The sequence below is a fragment of the Capsicum annuum genome, chromosome 12, assembly GCF_002878395.1.
Source record: "Capsicum annuum cultivar UCD-10X-F1 chromosome 12, UCD10Xv1.1, whole genome shotgun sequence".
In the NCBI taxonomy this organism is placed as follows: domain Eukaryota; kingdom Viridiplantae; phylum Streptophyta; class Magnoliopsida; order Solanales; family Solanaceae; genus Capsicum; species Capsicum annuum.
The window spans coordinates 15,091,985-15,110,929 of record NC_061122.1 but is presented as its reverse complement, the minus strand read 5'-3'; the positions used below and the strand labels follow the sequence as shown (position 1 = coordinate 15,110,929).

The following is an 18,945-nucleotide window of genomic DNA, read 5'->3' as shown; positions in this document are numbered from 1 at the left end:
AGATCTTAGAGGGCGTGCGTAACCACACTCCTTTGGAGAGATTTAAATGGAGGTGGATTAGATCATGCAACCATCGGAATGGGTGAGTATTAGTTGAGACGAGAGTGCTCAGTTGATGCATGACACCTAACCCAGTCCATATTAGTGCAACCTTTGGACAAAGGTTGAATAGGTGAGCGTTTGTTTCTTCAGCCATAGTATTGCAAAGCCTACACATAGGAGAATCTACAACTTTAATATGGTATAGCAAGCTAGAGATAGTTATTCGTCCATGATTCAGGAGCCACAGGAAATATTTTAATTTCGGAGGGACCCGAAGTTTCCAAATCCAAGTAAAGAAGATTAGGTTCTGAGGTATGAGATTGTTTTGAGGATTTACGTCGTGTGCACTTTCTAGCGCTGTGCTACGTGATTTTACAGAAAAAAAATCCCCAGTGATAGTCAAGCCCCAAGTGATACGATCAAAGGAGCTAGTAAATCTGGGAAAATATACTTGTTGAATTTGGGAGATCATCGAGTCAGGTAATTGGATTGATAATCTAGAGGAATCCCATGTGCCTTCCCTTCTTACATCCGAGATATGGTAGGACACCTCTCGACTCCGAAGAGGCCCATGGATTTGGTTGCAAATAAGGAAGTTTGGCTTAACCCATGTGTTGTTAAAAAAAGTTAATGAATTGTCCGTTGGGAGGTTGCCAACAGAGGCCTACCTGACAATGACTCCAGCCTGTTTTTAGAGCTTTCCAGGTAGTTGAAGACGCTACAGAGGATGGGGCACGACACGAGTTTGGCGAGTACTTACCTTTTAAGAGGCTAGCCCAGAGAGTATTCGAGTGGAAAGCTCGCCAAGCCGTGCCTGCCATAGTCAAATACATATAAACTTTTAATAAAAACTTTAATGCATCTATAGGGTTAAGGGTATATATGAGCAAAAATTAATGAATTTTCAAGAATTCTTATCCAAAGCTTTGGCTCCTTTGAATAAAGTATTGCTTCTAAAATGATTGTTAAGGTCATTTAGTAAATTACACAAAAGGTAGTTATTTTTAAGACTATATTAGAGTTTCGAGAACAAGAAAAATTCTAGAATAATATCTTAATATTCCATTTGTTGAATATAAAATTTTAGAATATTAACTATTTTCTAATCATAGAACTAGAAGTGCTCACGAATGCTATTTCTCTTTATTTATTTAATTTTCTATTAGATGATTCTGTTATCAGCGGTTCATGACGCAATTATATGTCATGTTGTAAAAGGCGGAATGATAGTCATAATTTCTAATCAGATACTAAGTTAAAGATACTTTTATATATGGTCTTGTTTGGGTAAAACTTATCCTTCCTCCACATGCTAATCTTCAAGAATCGCTTCAAAATTGAGTTTTAGCTAAATTTAAAACAACATAATCGACATAATCTCATGAGTGGAGTCTACTGTCTAGAGTATGGAATTCAATTTAACAACTGTTTTAATTTCCCCTAAGGTATTGGTCCTACTTCTAATTTAGATATTTTTGATAAAAACTAAACATGTCTAGACAAGTCAAGGGGAAAATAAGACTCAAAATATAACACCTATAGTATATACTCCTAGTATTTTTCTTCCCTTGTGCTGTTGTGCACTAGACAAAATGGGGGCAGATCTAGGACAGTACTGGAATATTAGATTGGTCCACATAAGTTGAAAATTGAATTTTTTTTTTTAATAGCTAAGGGGGCCACAAAAGGAAAGAAATAGACTAGTTCCTTTGTTATCAAAAATTCATGATTGCTTTATTCTTAATCAGATAATATATTTCGAGTTTAATTTCTTAGGATAAATTTTTTCTTAGAATAAATCGCTCACATGATGAACAACGAATGATTATATGGGAAAAAGTCTCATTATTTGACTTATATATATTAAATTAATCATTCAATTTTTATATGAATAGATTTTCTCTTTAATAGAGAATTAATCGTTCAATTTTTATATGAATAGATTTTCTCTTTAATAGAGCATACATCGCATGAATTTGGTTTAGTATGACCAATTAAATGGGTACATGAATTACCATAAAAGAAATAAGTCTCTTTGTTTGACCACACCAAGTCAACACTTGTGTTTTTGCATGGAAATTATATAGGAACCAGTCTAGATATAAGACTTACCTAATTAATTATTAAAATCGTTTAAATTAATATAAATAAACCAACACTGTTTTGCCACGTTTTTTCTCTATATATAACTACATTGTTTCAAGCATAAAAATTCATCAAATTAAAACACTTCCCTCTTCAATTCCTTCTTCACAACTTAGCTATTTTTCATTTTTTGAAATATTAGACACATATAATGTGTCCAACAATGAATATTTTGGCTGTTGAAAAAACTAAGGAAAAGGAATATCAAAAAGGAGTTAGGCATTTATGTGAAAGTGGGATTACTAGAATTCCAAAAAAATATGTATTGCCAATTTCAGATAGGCCTTTAATTGTGAAGAAACAAGAAAAAAATGATGAAAATCTCAACTTGCCTATTATTGATTTTGCTCAATTGCAAGGTCCCAATAGATCTCAAGTTCTCAAATCACTTGCCAAAGCTTGTGAAGAGTATGGATTTTTTCAGGTATGCTTAATGTCCACTTCTCCTTTTATATAATTATTGTGTCCGAGACAGCTTATACGTACCTTAACTAATTTTATCGAGTATCTGCATATCTCCCGTCAGCAGTATAGTGTTACTCTGTCTATCAAGATATATGCATATTAGAAGAACTTGCCTGGTGTGTTTGCTCAGCTGGATTTTGAATCTGAACCTCATGATTTTCTCAACCTACTTTAGTGACCACTATTTTCTAATTCTTTTATTTTTCTATATGATATACTAAGATGAATCACATTTTCCTCTGATTCTCCTTGGCTTTTGCAACCTCCTTATACATTTTAAATTCGTACGCTTATATACACACACATAGTTCGAGCCAAAGTAACGAACTCAGTTGAACTAGTTAACAGAAATCCGTCATATATCCACCTAGCTCCAAAAATAAACTCTAGCATAGAATTGCTTCACTCTTTTGTAGCAATGTATCGAGTCATCACCCAAGAGTGTTATGGAATGATAAAGGTTCTTTCACCCTTAATCAGATATCTTTGGTTCAAATCTTAAAAATAACGTCATCATCAATAGGAAGCGCAACAACACGAATTTAAATTAGTCGGACCAGTAACTTCTGACTCCTTTGCTTTTTTGTCTTGATGCAGTTGGTGAATCATGGTATTGATAGTGACACAATTCAAGACATAATTGAAGTAGGCAAGAAATTCTTTGAACTTCCATTTGAAGAAAGAGCAAAATACATGTCTACTGATATGCAAGCACCAGTAAGACTTGGCACAAGTTTTAATCAAAACAAAGATGGAGTATTTTGTTGGAGGGATTTTCTCAAACTTAGTTGCCATTCTTTGTCAAGTGATCTCATTTCACTTTGGCCCTCTTCTCCAATAGATCTCAGGTGAATATTCAATATTATTAATATAATATAATAAAGTCAACTTTTATAATAAGATCTCCACTTGCATTATTAAATGTCATAAACTTATAAATTCAATAGCTTGTTATGTAATTCTTTCCAAAGTCAACTACTTTATTTGCTTCAATCTTATGTGGCACTATATTTACTCATTTTCAAATTCAAAATATTTATCTAGTGTTGAGATATTAATTATTATGATATCTGTGGTAACACTTTTTACTTAAATATACTATATTTTTTCTTTACAAAAGTTACTTGCAATTCTGTGTCAAAGTTGACATAAAGAATTAAGTAGTTTGACCTCATACTCATGGGTACTTTTTATTGTTTATTTCTTAAGATTTGACTTATTTATATTGATTGCAAATAAAGTTTTACACGATTAATATTTTATAACTTATTGTAACAAGTCGTTTACTTTATTTTTAGGTTACTAATTGCACTTACTTTGAATATTTGCCTCTACTTATTTTTTGAGTGACTTGATTGTAAATGTGTCCTTATCCTGCCAATATATAACATTAATTTAAATTATTTAATCTAAATAGTGACCCTTTCAATCGTTTAAACTAAAAATAGGCAGGAGAGCATATAAGAAATGTATGATTCATGTATAATGTGTGTATAATCTATGTATACCGGCGACAAAAAGTAAACTTTGATGAGTCCTACACTAAATATTAGTAACTTTTTTTTTTGAATTGATGATCAATAGGGAGGCAGCTGCAAACTACTCAAAGCAAACAAATTTTTTGTACCAATTGCTAATTGGAGCAATTCTTGAAAGCTTGGGAATAGTGAAAGAACACATAAATGATAGTCAAAATTTGAAAGAGTTTGAGGATGGTAGCCAACTTTTGGTGTTGAATTGCTATCCTTGTTGTCCAGAACCAGATTTAACACTTGGTATGCCACCACATTCAGATTATGGCTTACTTACACTTCTACTTCAAGATGAAGTAAAGGGTTTACAAATACAACATCAAGGCAAATGGTTGACTGTTGAGCCTATTCCTAATTCCTTTGTTGTCAATGTTGGGGACCATCTTGAGGTCAGTTCTCATCTGTTTCATTTTATGCGATACTATTACTAGTTTTACGCTATTCTGAGCTGAGAATTTATCAGAAACAACCTCTCTACTTCATAGTGGTATGGACTGCGTACACTTTATACCCTCCCCAGACCCGGCCCACATTGCCAGTTCGTGAAAATACACTGACTATGTTGTTGTTGTTGTATTACTAGTTTTAGGGAGTCGGATGACTTTTTTGGTTAACCAAAAATTTTCATACGTCATCTTTTCAACCATGTCTTTGAAAAATAGTCATCGTTATATAGTTTCAAATTTAACATGTAAAACTCCGGTGCATATTTCAAATGCATTGGATGAAAAGTGGTTATTTGTCAATTTTACTTGAACGTTTTCTCTCTGATGGATCTTACTTGACATGAGTCATGAATCTAGACTAATCCGGCCCCACAATATGATAGTACTGAACACCAAGTAGAAAACTGAAAAAAGAAACTCTAGATTCTATATTATTTTCTTTTTTATCCCCTTTTTTGGGGGGTGTTATGTCTAATTTTTTCCATATAAATTTTACAGATTTTCAGCAATGGAAGGTACAAAAGTGTACTACATAGAGTACTTGTAAATTCATCAAAATCAAGAATCTCAGTTGCTTCACTACACAGCTTGCCTTATAGCTCCAAGATTCAGCCTTCTCCAAAGCTCATCAATGAATCAAATCCCAAACTTTACAAGGACACAGATTTTGCTACTTTTCTTGAATATATTTCATCTTATGAACATAAAAGCAAAAGTTTCTTGGAATCTAGAAAATTGCCTAGTTAATCAGAGCTCTCGGGTTGGAATTTTGAAAAATGCATCGGCATGCTTTACCCTCAAAGTAAGACTTCATGACACGAATCAGAACTAGTCAAATTCCATTGCAATTTGCAAATACTAGAAATTATTTTGTGTATGTTATTAGCAGTAGTGATTGTTATCCCAAAATGGAAGTATTTATTATTTGCAAAAGGGGCATAGTCTTTCGAGATGAAAATTGAGAATATTTGTATGGCAGAAAAAATAATTATAATTTTCTGTGTATTTAATTAACAGCTCTATCTAAAATTTTACTCTTTTATTTTTGAGATAATTGTGCAAAAGTACAGCAAACAACAGTACATTGTGTCTATTTATCTAACGTTTTTAAGTTTTCAATCACATCGCTCACTATTTTCTTATAACAATGTTAATAAAAAATTTGATATTTAACACGATAGTTGCTCAGACTCTCCAAAAATATATTATCGAAAAAATCAATATTGAGTTTCAAAATTGATCAATATTATCAAAAAAATTTAATATGTGACAGGTCCAAGTATTATATGATAAACAAAAGTTGTGTAAGGGTCTCTCAAATTTTGTCAAGATTTTTTTTTTTGGTATGACTGTTTTGTAATATCCTCTTTCAATTCATTTTTCCACTAACATAGGATATTTTAATTTTTTAAATTTAAATTTACTCATGTCATTTTATTGCACAAATTAAAATAACACAACACAAGATCAAACGACAACAAAAATAAGTAATGGACATTTGGTCATGAAATAAGAAAATTACTTTATTTATAAATTTTAAAAGAATTTAAATTTTATGCACGGTCAGTGTACAAAACATTCTACACTATTAGGTAAACTTGACTTGCTATTGCAGGTTACCTAATTTTTGTTTTAAAATGTTTATGTAAATAATTGGGTAACCTGCAATAGTAGGTCAAGTTAACTGATAGTGTAAAATATTTTGTGCACTGACGGTGCACAGGATTTAAACTCATTTTAAAATTGAAGTTGGAGTTGAGTTGGTCATTCTTTTTGTAATAAAGATAAAGAACTCGTTTAGCCATAAATAGTATTCACTATATTTCAAAATACGTTTTTACTTATTCCAAAATATTTATTTGGTCATAAATAAATCAAATACAAATTCAAGTTGTATTTGAAAATTTGAAAAACATCTCAAGAGAAGTTTTTACTATTTTTTATTGCACTTTTTACATTTATTGCTTTATTTTTTAAAAAAAAAGTTAAACTTTTTATTTTCATAAAATAATTTTAGTTTCATAAAATTCTATTTTTAAATTTATTTTTACTTTTTTTTTTTTTATTTTTAAAATACATTTGAATTCTAATATCAACTTCAAAATACTATGACCAAATGCAATTCAACTCTATTTTCAACTTTAAAATTTTCAAATAAAGTAAATATATTTTTTATTTTTCATGGTCAAACGTCTATTAAAAAGTGAAAGCTAGATGTGAAAATAAAATTTTTAAGATAAATTTCATTAGTGGTTATTCAACTTTGGGTTTATCAAAAATGATTTTCATTTTCTTATTACGTAAAAGTTATCTAATTTAAAAGTTTATTACACATAAATATTATTTTATCACATAGGGTGTGTTTGGTAATGAGGACTTTCGATGAATGAAAATATTAAAATAAAGAAGTAACAAATTTGTTAGAGTAAATAAATCAAAAAGTTCTTTAAACCGAAATATGAATATACTGCAAAGTCACTTTGACATTCAGAGCACTGGGCAGAAATCACATTGCGTGAACATCCGTTGGAACCATCGCAATGCTTTGTTTTAATTGAACAGTCGGATTCCCCTTGTCCGTACCAGTTCTGAGTTGGTTGTTCGACGCGCGGGGAAGGCCCTCGAAGGAACCGTTCCCAGTCCATCCCCCGGCCGGCACGCGGCGACCCGCTCTCGCCGCGGGAGCAACTCGAGCAGTCCACTGACAGCCGACGGGTTCAGGACTGGGACCCCCGTGCCCAGCCCTCAGAGCCAATCCTTTTCCCGAAGTTACGGATCCATTTTGCTGACTTTCCTTGCCTGCATTGTTCCATCGACCAGAGGCTGTTCACCTTGGAGACCTGATGCGGTTTTGAGTACGACCGGACGTGGACGGCATTCGGTCCTCCGGATTTTCAAGGGCCGCCGGGAGCGCACCGAACACCACGCGATGTGCGGTGCTCTTCCAGCCGCTGGACCCTATTTCCGACTAAGCCGATTCCAGGGTGGGCAAGCTGTTAAACAGAAAAGATAACTCTTCCCAAGGCTCTCGTCGACGTCTCCGAACTTCCTAACGTTGCCGTCGACCGCCACGTCCCGGTTCAGTAATTTTAACCCGATTCCCTTCCGGAGTACGCGCGAAATGCGCTATCTGTCGGGGTTCCCCCGACCCTTAGGATCGACTAACCCATGTGCAAGTGCCGTTCACATGGAACCTTTCCCCTCTTCGGCCTTCAAGACTTTGACTTCTTTTTATAATAGTGGGACCCATCATTTCTACCTGGTAAAATCTGAGAGGATCCTCACACAACTTTTGTTTGTCATTTAATACTTGGACCTCTCACATATTAAAATTTTTCAATATTATCCGCTTTAAGCTAAGTTGCACTATATTATGTTTTCAATCACATCGGCCACTATATCATTCTGTTATAACAATACACATGATATACAATATTATATACCTAGTATACAACACCCTATCGAATCAAATAAAAAAGGACATAAGCGACAGACCCTATGTTAAGGAAAATTGCTTGGGTTCGAATCTTGAAAAATGCATCTACATGCTTTAGCCTCAAAGTGAGATTTCATGACACGAATCTGAACTAGTCAAATTCCATTGCAATTTACAAATACTAGAAATTATTTTGTGTATTATTAGCAGTAGTGATTGTAATTTGCAAATACTAGAATTAGTCAATTTTTCTTTTTAGAAGTGTTTGGCAATTTTGAAAATTACTTTAAAAAAGCTAATTTTGGCTTAAAAAAGGCCAAAAACTAAAAGTTCAAATTCCTAACTTTTTTTTTTTTTTGCCTTTTAAGTCATTTTAGTTTGACCAATTAAAAGACATTTTCCCCCTCAAAATTCCCCCTTATTCCAAAATTACCCTTGTGTAGCCTCAAAATAAGTTTTAATGTTTAATGCTTGTATTAATTGAATATTTTTACTTTTGTATTTATGGTGAATTTAACTTTAACTATATTAGTACTTCTTTTATATGAAACTTCTAATTTATGAAATATGAATTTTTATATATTATTCACCTTCTTTAATATATTCTTTTAAATTTGAACAATTATTATTGTACAACATATGAATTTCTCTAATAAAAAAAATAATTCACCAACCAAAATATACGGAGAATACCCATTGAAGATATACAACTTCATGGACGATTAGTGAATGATCCATCTATATTTCACGATGCAACATTCATATTCGCCAATGTTTTAATAATGATAGTTATTACTCAATCAACGAGTATTATATTTTCTAATTAAGAGGCTTTTTATCAAACAAATAGTATCATTTGTGACCAACTATTTATCCATTAATATAATTATAATGATTAGTAACATATATATTTTGCTTAATGATTTAAACTTTTTTAACCAAAAAGAACTTTTTTAGCGCACAAACTAATATTCATTCTTGAAAATATTATATATATATATATATATATATATATATATATATATATATATATAAATATTAAAATATATATTAATTTTAATTTAAATCATTTTAGAAATAAAAATTAATAATAATCAACTCTATATATTGTTAACAACTTTAAAGGTATTTCAGACATTTTGACCAAAAAAAAGTGCTTAAAAGCACTTGTTTACCAAACACACCAATAACTTTTTTTTCAGTTTCAACATTTTTATCCAAACACGTAACTGCTTATTTTTAAAATAAGTTCAACACTTTTAAAGAGCTTTTTAAAAACCACTTATTTTTAACTTATCCAAACAGGCACATAGTCTTTCGAGATGAAAATTGAGAATATTTGTATGGCTGAAAAATAGTTACTACAATTTTCTGTGTATTTCATTAACATCTCTTTTTAAAATTTTACTCTTTCATTTTTGAGATAGTTGTGCAAAAGTACAGCCTACAACACTACATTATATCTATGTATCAACGTTTTTATGTCTACATTATATCTATGTATCAACGTTTTTATGTTTTCAATCACATCGTCCACTATTTTCTTATAACAATGTTAATAAAAAAATTGATATTTAACACATTAGTTGCTTAAACTCTCCAAAGATATTGCCGCACACGTGTTGAATTCTTAAAAAATACACTATAAAAAAATATCAATATTGATTTTTCAAAATTGATCAATATTATGGGAAAATTTTAATATGTGAGAGATCCATGTAATAACGGTAGACAAAAATAATGTGAGGTCTCTCAAATTTTGCCAAGTAAAAATAGTGGGTCCACTGTCATATAAAGAAGCCAAAAACTTAGATGCCCTATTTCTCTCTCTATTTCTTTTCTTTTTTACATTTTTTTTGTTTGATATAACTGCTTTGCAATATCCTTTTCCAACTCACCTCTCCACTAACACAGAATATTTTAATTTTTAAATTTAAATTTACTCATGTCATTTCACTGCCCAAATTAAAATAACACAACACAAGATCAAACGACAACAAAAAGCAGTAATGGACATTTGGTCACGAAATAAGAAAATTAATTTATTTATAAATTTTAAAATTGAAGTTGGAGTTGAGTTGATCATACATTTTGTAATAAAGATAAAGAGCCTGTTTAGCCATAAATAATATTCACTATATTTCAGAATACGTTTTTATTTATTCTGAAATACTTATTTGGTCATAAATAAATCAAATGCAAATTGAAGTTGTGTTTGAAAATTTGAAAAACATCTCAAGAGATGTTTTTACTATTTTTTATTGCACTTTTTACATTTATTGCTTTATTTTAAAAAAAAAAATTAAAATTTTTATTTTTATAAAATAATTTCAGTTTCATAAAATTCTATTTTAAAGTTTATTTTTATTTTTATCTTTTTTATATTTTTAAAAAAAAACACATTTGAATTCTAATATCAACTTCAAAATACTATGACTAAATACAATTCAACTCTATTTTCAACTTTAAAATTTTCAAATAAAGTGAATATATTTTTTATGGTCAAATGCCTATTAAAAATTGAAAGCTAGATGTGAAAATAAAACTTTTAAGGTAAATTTCGTTAGTGGTTATTCAACTTTGGGTTTATAAAAAATAATTTTCATTTTCTTATTACATAAAAGCTATCTAATTTAAAAGTTTATTACACATAAATATTATTTTATCACATAGGGTGTGTTTGGTATTGAGGACTTTCGATGAATGAAAATATTAAAATAAAGAAGTAATACATTTGTTAGAGTAAATAAATCAAAAATTTATTTAAACCAAAATATGAATATATTGCAAAGCAACTATACCAAAAAAAAAATGTAGGAAAAGTAAGAAATAGAGAGAAAAATAGGGCATCTAAGACTTTGCCTTCTTTTTATGATAGTAGGACTCATCATTCCTAATTTAATAAAATTTGAGAGGATCCTCACACAACTTTTGTCGTCCATGTAAGACTTGGGCCTCTCACATATTAAAATTTTTCAATATTATCCGCTTTAAGCTAAGTTACACTATATCATGTTTTCAATCACATCGGCCACTATATCATTCTGTTATAACAATACACATGATATACAATATTTTATACCTAGTATACAACACCCTATCGAATCAAATCAAAAAGGACATGAGCGACAGACCCTATGTTAAGGTTTGGGGGGGTTGGGGGGGGGGGGGGGGGGGTTGGGGGCGGAATTAGCCTTTTGTCAGGGTTCGTCTGATCCCCTTCCACGGAGAATTATACAATTTATACTTGACTAAAATTACTTTTATGTATATCCTCTTCGTTAGTCAATTAACTAAGAAAATGTCCTTTGTTACTAGCCAAATAACTCAAAAATGTCATTCTTACTCATGGTGGCTCCAAAACAAAGAAAAGATGATCAATTTTACCCTTGAATTATTCGAAATAGGATAATCTTTCTTTGTTCTTTAAAATTAGAATCTTTTTTTGACCTACTTCGAAAAGTTAAGAAATAATTTTAACCGTTTTTTCTTTAATTTAATTGCAAATTTTGGGAATAGATTATTCTACTTTAGTGTGGACGCTGGGACCTAAAGTCCAAAATTCCTTCTAATTTTAGTACTTGATTGAGAATTGAAATGTGAAATTAGTTTTATTAATCGACCTTGTTAAAAGTACTTGATTGAGAATTGAAATGTGAAATTAGTTTTATTAATTGACCTTTAATTAACAAACATAAGACTGACAAATCATTAGAGTCAATTTTTTGGGCTGAAGGGTACAATTCTAATATCAGTTTGGAAGTCATTTTTTCGGAAAAAATTCTTTCAGAAAAATTAGCTCTCATTTTTTATTGGTTAGTGAAAAATATTTTTAATGACATTAGCAAACAGAAAAATGTTTAGGAAAGTGGAACAGTTGATAGGTTAAGATGGCTTAGGTGGGACTATTGATAATTGGAGTGTGAAACACACAAACAAACAAAAAAAAAATGATATTTCAAATTTGTTTTTAACTATTGCAGAATTGAGTAGTTGGGAGGTGGATCCCCCATCAAATCCACGCCTCCTTTTGCCGCTTAGCCATGAGCTCGTTGCATGAAACTTGTCTAATATAATTTATCTCTCTTATATATAATCTATAAATTATTGTACAGTGAGTAAATTATCACAAAGTGCTCTAACTATTGACGATCTTTTTCAAGACAACAAATCCATATTTAAAGCCTATAATTGGTGAATTTTTCCACTTTGGTTTACGGCAATATCTGGTTGGTCATAGTTTCAAAGTCCATATATATATATATATACTATTATCATATTCATTGACACATTGACAATTGACCAAAGAAATGCAGTCCCCTTCTATTATTAAGTCTATGGTCTCCCATAATAATAGAGAAGAAATAAAAATTCCCAAACTACCACTGCTGCCATTTTACGACAAAGAAAAAGTATGGTATGAATTTTGACCGAATACTATTAAGTTGTCAATGAATGGTGTGCTTGTTATGGGGAAAAAGAAATATATTTTTTTTGGAAATATTTATAATTTTTTTCATGTTGGGTTGATTAAAGTATATTTCTTACGAAAATAATTTTCTTGACGAAATAAGAAAAATAAGTATTATAAATGAGATTACACACAGTGATCGATTGTCTCCTCCAGAGGTCTAGCAAAAATACATGTGAACATGTCTCATCATCTTAGCAAGGTGGTGGTATATTATGACTTGTAATATGGTATAATATTCAATTTCATTGATCATCACCCCAACCCCTTCTCACAGTCAAAGTCTATATTATACATACAGCTGGACGTGTCACACTTGAACAATCTATTTGGAGGCTTAACATCGAAAATCTTGACTTTAATATCACGTTACTCAAATGGACCTTGGGGTTTAATAGAAGGTTTTATTAATATTAACAATTGGTAGCATTCTAAACTAATATTCCAAGTGTTTTCATGATTAGTTGATCATTTACGTGTCTAAAGTTGTGGTTCATTTATTTACACCAGTTTAAGACAATTAATAACTTGCAATCATTAGCAATTGTGAGTGTCATCTTTTATAAAGATTAATGTAAGTCTACATTTATTTCCATAATCAATACTTCTTCCGTCAATCTTTACCTATTCACTATACTAAAAATAGATGTTCAACAATACTTGTTCAATTTGAAAAATTAATGAATAATTTAACTATTTCCACCCATATTACGCTTAGTTATTAATTACAGTTATTACCTAATATATTTCTCAAAATATTGAATTAATTATATTTAAAGGGTGCTATGATAAAATTACTCGTATCATTTAATTTACTATTTTTTTTAACTTATATGTTAAGTCAATAATAAACAACTTTGATGAACTTTATTTGCAAGCTATAGACCATTCTGGAGTAAGTAAATAGTGGCTTGTTGGGTTCGAAATCGAGAGGGCTTCATGCGGAAACTATTAGTTGCAAACTATCAAATGATAAATAAAATGACAACGAAAAATAACATTAAAAACATAATTTTATTATATGATTTGGCCAATTGACCTATATAAAAAACCTAATATTAAAAATTATAAAACTAATGAGAGAGAAATCTCCCCCTGAACGAAACTCTTAAAGATTACATTGTGGATATTATTATTTTATGTTAAAAAAAAGTAAAACTTAAATATAGTAAGAAAATCAGGACAAAAACTCTAACATGGACAACTATTGATTAACTTCATTTACAATCTATATACCATTTTGAGTTAAGAGACGTAGCCTTAAATGATAGAGAAAGTGGTGCAATATATGGAGTTGCACTCTTAATTTGAAGTTTTGAAATTTTTTTAATAGGAAGTGTTTCACCTTAATGGATCTTACGTGGCGTAAATTCAAATTAGTTGAACCCAAAATAAATATTCATAAGAAAATAACATTAATTCTAATGGTTTGGATCGAGCTTAATTACTGAAAATTCTGACATTTTGTATAATTACTGAAAATTTTAATTTTAAATTTGTCGAGATATATAAGTAGCTTTCAATACATTCAATGAAGATACATTTTTTTTAATATACAAAAATATATAATTAGCTCTCAATTTATTTTTTTTTTCTTATTTTGGATTTGTTGAGATACATAATTAGTTGAGATTTTTGTGAGATCTTTATAAGAGTGAGATTTGTGTGAATATAATAAATTAAGATGTGTGTTTAGATTATTTTTCCAATATTTACACCAATTGGGAACAGAACAAAAGATGTAACCTTGCAGTTTCTAAAAATTCTATCTACCCTTTCAATATGTTTATTAAAGTAGGTTCCAGAAAATAAAAAAATACTCCATTATGTTTTGGGGTTAATTCAAAATAATCTCGTAAATATATTATTGAACAATTCTGATCTATTAAATTTACCAAAAGAGCACTTTTAATATCTGTCAAATATTTAATAATTTTTATTTGCAGGAATGACTCAAGGGTAAGGCTAATAAAAAATTTGTTTTAGGCTTACAAAATTTTGAGACTCCAAAAAATTTAATATAAATTTTATGATTTTAATTTTACTTAAAATAATATTAAAGATTGTAAGATATTAAAGGTACACAATTTAAATTAAATAAAAAAAGAAAGAAAAACTATCTACTTTTTATTAAAAATATTTTATTATTTTTTATTAAATCTTCATATCAATAAATAAAGTTTGCATAACAATATTTAAGGTAATGTGTTGTAAATCAATGACTAAGATCTTATTAATTAAAATTATTCTTTACTTTTATAAATAATACTTATAAGCAAATGAACTTTGTATAGAAAGACGGTCATAATGGTATAAGATCCGAAATATGACAAAACATGTCAAGATTGCTATTTATAACTAGCCTCAATAAATCAGGTTACAGTCAAATGATATATTTCTCCTAACGCATAAACAAGCGCCAAAACGAACACGCCTGCTACCTAGAATAAAAAGAGTTATGTTGGTTTTTTTAACATTATATGAATTTGCGTCAGGTCGATAAAGAGTTGCAATGAGTACATTTCATGCTGCACAGTGAATGTACATTACATGCTGCACATAGAATGACTTCCCTAAGTTCAAAAGTATATGATCTCTGAAACGAATCTTGAAGAAAATAATGTCTGAGGAATATATTGATTCAAACATCAGTTTAACAGTCACATTTATCTTGATGAATGTTATGGCTTTACTCATATTATTTCTCTAGTTTCGTTTTTCTTCTGGATAAGCTATCTCCACACCAGTAACTAACTTTCACAAAGTCAACATGCTAGTAATATCCACTCGATCTTTATTCATACAAGGAAAACCATTAGGATGGATATCCACTCGATCTTTATTCATACAATGAAAACCATTAGGATGGACCAAGCTTGCATCAGTCTACCAAATTTTTGTAGCAGATTGATAACATATTGATAGGGCTTAGAGAAGCCTATCTTGCTAAATCATTTGAAAATTCATAAAATAGTTGCTCAACTAGCGATAATGTTATCTAGCCAGTGATCATTGTTCCAGCCCCTTCATCAGTGAGAATCTCAAGAAGTACGGAATGCTCCAGCCTTCCATCAATAATACTTGCAGTCCTCACCCCTTGAGCCAACGACCTGACACAACAACTCACCTTGGGGATCATCCCACCAGCAACCTTGCCATCATCTGTCATCTTCTTTACGCCTTTTATGTCAATCTGCTTCACCAAACTCCCAGGATCATTGCGGTCCTCCAGAATTCCAGCCACATCTGTCAACAAGATCAGCTTTTCAGCTCCAAGAGCTGCTGCCAACTCACCTGCTGCCGTGTCTGCATTAATATTGTAGGATTGACCACTCTTATCAGCTGCAACAGAGGCAATCACCGGGATATGGTAATTGTCAATGAGTGGACGCAGTACACTAGGGTCCACACTAGCAATGTCCCCAACAAAACCAAGTTCGGAGTTGGGGGAAGGACGTGCAGTTAAAAGATGTCCGTCAATTCCTGATAATCCCACTGCAGTTGCCCCAGCCTTGTTAATCAAGGAAACCAAATGTTTGTTGACTTTACCCACCAAAACCATCGATACAATCTCCATGGTTGAGGCATCGGTAACACGAAGACCATTCAAAAAGTTGGGTTTGATTCCCAATTTACCAAGCCATTGGTTGATTTCAGGACCACCCCCATGGACAAAGACAATGCGCATACCAACACAGGAAAGGAGGACAAGATCAGCAATAACAGAGGCCTGAAGTGCCTCAGATTTCATTGCAGCTCCTCCATATTTCACTACAATGGTCTTGCCTCGGAATTTCTGAATAAACGGTAGTGCTTCAGAAAGGATTTTCACTCGGGTCGCTGCAGGGAAAGATTGAATATCAGGTGCAACGACGGATTCCAAGGACGTTTTTAGGCATGAGGCTTGAAAAGGATTGCTAAGGATGTTTCGATTGGCTTTGATCGCTGAAACAGATTTTGGGAAAATGAGACCGGAATCACCAAAGTTGGAGACTTTAGTGATTGGGGAAGAAACTGGGAGGGTTTTAGCAGCCAACATCCTCTATTCTTTTACTTCCTCCCCTTTCCGATCGAATCTAAATTGCGGGGAAAGTGCGACACTAATAGTTCCTCAATGCCCTTCGTTTAATGAGGTCAAAGCATCAATATATCAAAGAAATCTGCAATCAAACCAAGTCATTATTAGCACTTGAACCTCAAAAGTGTCCCAAATCAGAAAAAAAAAAAAAACCCTCAAAAAAATCAGCACATTTGAAACCAATAAGATAGCAATCAATTTAGATACTCCCTCTGTTTCAATAAGAGCCAAGTTTCTTTAATTATCACAAAGTTATAATTTTTTTCTCAGTTTCAATCTTCAACTTTTCTGCTCCACACTCTAATAGGCATTTCATCAAACAGGTAATAGAAGTAGAATTCAATACATTCATACAACTAACAACTACAATAACAACACAGCCAGTGTATTCCCACAAAGTGGTTAAGTATACCCTGTCCATACCACTACCTTAGTTAAGGCAGAGAGGTTGTTTCCACCAGCTCATGACAAAAAACAGTAAAAGGACATATTAAAAACAAAAATAAAAATGAAATAATACACCAATAGACAATAATAACAAAAATAAGATAATCAACATACTGATTCAGCAAAACCCTAAAAGTAAATTCATCCGAAAAGGGCAATAGAAGAAGAAAATTAAAGAGTCAATGTACCTGGAGATGGAAGCGGGGTCGACTGTCAAGAAAAGCGACCTCAATTTTTTCTTCTCAGACAGATATATTTTATTATTATTGTATATATGTGTGTGTAGTAGGTGGTGCCTTAATTATTATTAGTAGTACTAACATTAACAAAAAAAAATAAAAAATATGCAAGAAATAAATGAGATTCATGTGGAAAGAATACAATATTATTCTGGTCTTGCATTGCAAGTGGGTCTTTGCATTATTTGACCGTACAAAAGTAGAGAAAATTACACATATAACTTTTTTGTATGGTAATTAAGAAAGCTATACTGTATTTACTTTCTTAAAAATAATATAATAATATTATTATGTGAAGTTAAATGTTTAATGCGCATATATTTAAGTTCTCGTATTAAAATTTTACTTTAGACCATTAATTTTATTGAGATGATTTAATTTATTTGCCAGATTTTAGATAGTTATCAAACTTTTGTTTAGCGAAAACTCACCTTTGGAGTTGTATTTTGAAGTTTCTGCTATTTAAGCTCTATTTTCTGGAGTTACTTGTAGCTTTTTGAGGTGGAACTTTTTGAAGCAGTAGTTTGAAGTTTGTGCTATGCTTCAATTATTTTTGGTGTCTAGTGTAATGTCTTTTGTTACGATTCATAGGATTTTATTAAAAATTTCTAAGCTTCTTGTTAAATTATTTTTTAATAGCTCTCCTCAATTCTAATTTTAATAGATAAGTAGAATTTATTAAATTTAACAGAAATCAAAAAGTTCTTACTTATAATTAACAAAAGGACTAAAAGTGTTCATGAGTACACCTAAACCACTACTTTAAACCTAACTCTATAACAAAGGATCATCTTTGCCACTTCTCTTCTAGGTTTGGGGATCCATGGTGAGTTTGAACCAAGTATCAGTGGTTGAGTTGATCCCATTTCAACTAGATTAATGTACAAGTATTCAAGTCATTAGAACGAGCATTTATAATTATTGATGAGAATTAGGTAGCTACACTTGAGCCGAGAATCTTTTGGAAATAAGCTCTCTTATCTTTCACGAGGTAGAAGTAAGGTCTGCGTACTTTCTAGCCTCTCTGAATTTCATTTGTGAGATTTCACTTGATATGTTGTTATTTTTTACAAGAACTAGGTAATGTAAGGGCGGCGACCGAAGCTAGCATTCATTTACGGGTTTGATAGAAATCGATAATTTTGGTACATATTGTTCGAATTTGTCCTAAATCTTTTATTTTACTTGGATTCTACCATAATTGTGTTTTACCTCAAAAAGATTTTCTTAGAGGAAAAGATTTTCTTGTAAAAAAGAAAAGTTTTGGACTTCTATAAATAGAAAATCCTTCTTCTCAAAACATAACACAATAGAATCCACAATGTAGTCTAATAAAGAAGTCTTGTTTAGAGAAAGATTTTTCCTCATATCTTTTTATGATTTATTTATATTAGTTTTTCATATGTAAGTCAATTAGTCAAATCTATCAATAAGATATATTTTTAGTATGTTTTTATTTGTCTTCCGATTTATCACCTCAATGTTTTGCAATTATATTAGCTTCTACATGACGTCCCATCGATTTCGAACCCACATATCTTGTGTTTTTATCAAAAACTTTAATTTGTGTAAATAAGTAGTTATCATGAACTTGAAGGAGAGTGTTGGAGCAATGATAAAGTTGGAGTCCAGATCTGAAAGGAC

At 31.0% G+C, this 18,945-nt stretch overlaps 2 protein-coding genes across 5 annotated transcripts; one reads left to right on the top strand and one right to left on the bottom strand.

Annotated features, from left to right (window-relative positions):
* The first annotated feature begins 2,257 nt into the window (after positions 1-2,257).
* On the top strand, positions 2,258-5,684 carry LOC107849642 (probable 2-oxoglutarate-dependent dioxygenase SLC1). Its single transcript, XM_016694195.2, has 4 exons — positions 2,258-2,611; positions 3,250-3,500; positions 4,237-4,573; positions 5,129-5,684. The coding sequence occupies exons 1-4, from the start codon at positions 2,339-2,341 to the stop codon at positions 5,375-5,377; spliced, it is 1,110 nt and encodes a 369-aa protein (XP_016549681.1). The 5' UTR covers positions 2,258-2,338; the 3' UTR covers positions 5,378-5,684.
* A 9,624-nt stretch (positions 5,685-15,308) lies between these two features.
* LOC107851063 (acetylglutamate kinase) lies at positions 15,309-17,871 on the bottom strand. 4 transcript variants are annotated; one of them, XM_016695962.2, is made up of 2 exons: positions 17,733-17,871; positions 15,309-16,697 (listed from the first exon to the last, which is right to left on the bottom strand). In XM_016695962.2, exon 2 carries the CDS (start codon positions 16,574-16,576, stop codon positions 15,536-15,538), a length of 1,041 nt encoding a protein of 346 aa, XP_016551448.1. In that variant the 5' UTR covers positions 16,577-16,697; positions 17,733-17,871; the 3' UTR covers positions 15,309-15,535. The 4 variants fall into 4 exon arrangements, with proteins under 4 accessions (XP_016551448.1, XP_016551446.1, XP_016551449.1 ...); XM_016695960.2 differs by having other exon boundaries at positions 17,251-17,766; XM_016695963.2 differs by lacking the exon at positions 17,733-17,871 and adding an exon at positions 17,045-17,372.
* Positions 17,872-18,945: the final 1,074 nt, after the last annotated feature.

Bases quoted from the DNA above. Each gene is read 5' to 3' on its own strand.
- LOC107851063 (XM_016695962.2), bottom strand. From the start codon at position 16,576: ATGTTGGCTGCTAAAACCCTCCCAGTTTCTTCCCCAATCACTAAAGTC.
- LOC107849642 (XM_016694195.2), top strand. From the start codon at position 2,339: ATGTGTCCAACAATGAATATTTTGGCTGTTGAAAAAACTAAGGAAAAG. The intron at 2,612-3,249 runs GTATGCTTAATG...GTCTTGATGCAG, and splicing joins AAGAGTATGGATTTTTTCAG to TTGGTGAATCATGGTATTGA. The intron at 4,574-5,128 runs GTCAGTTCTCAT...TAAATTTTACAG, and splicing joins ATGTTGGGGACCATCTTGAG to ATTTTCAGCAATGGAAGGTA.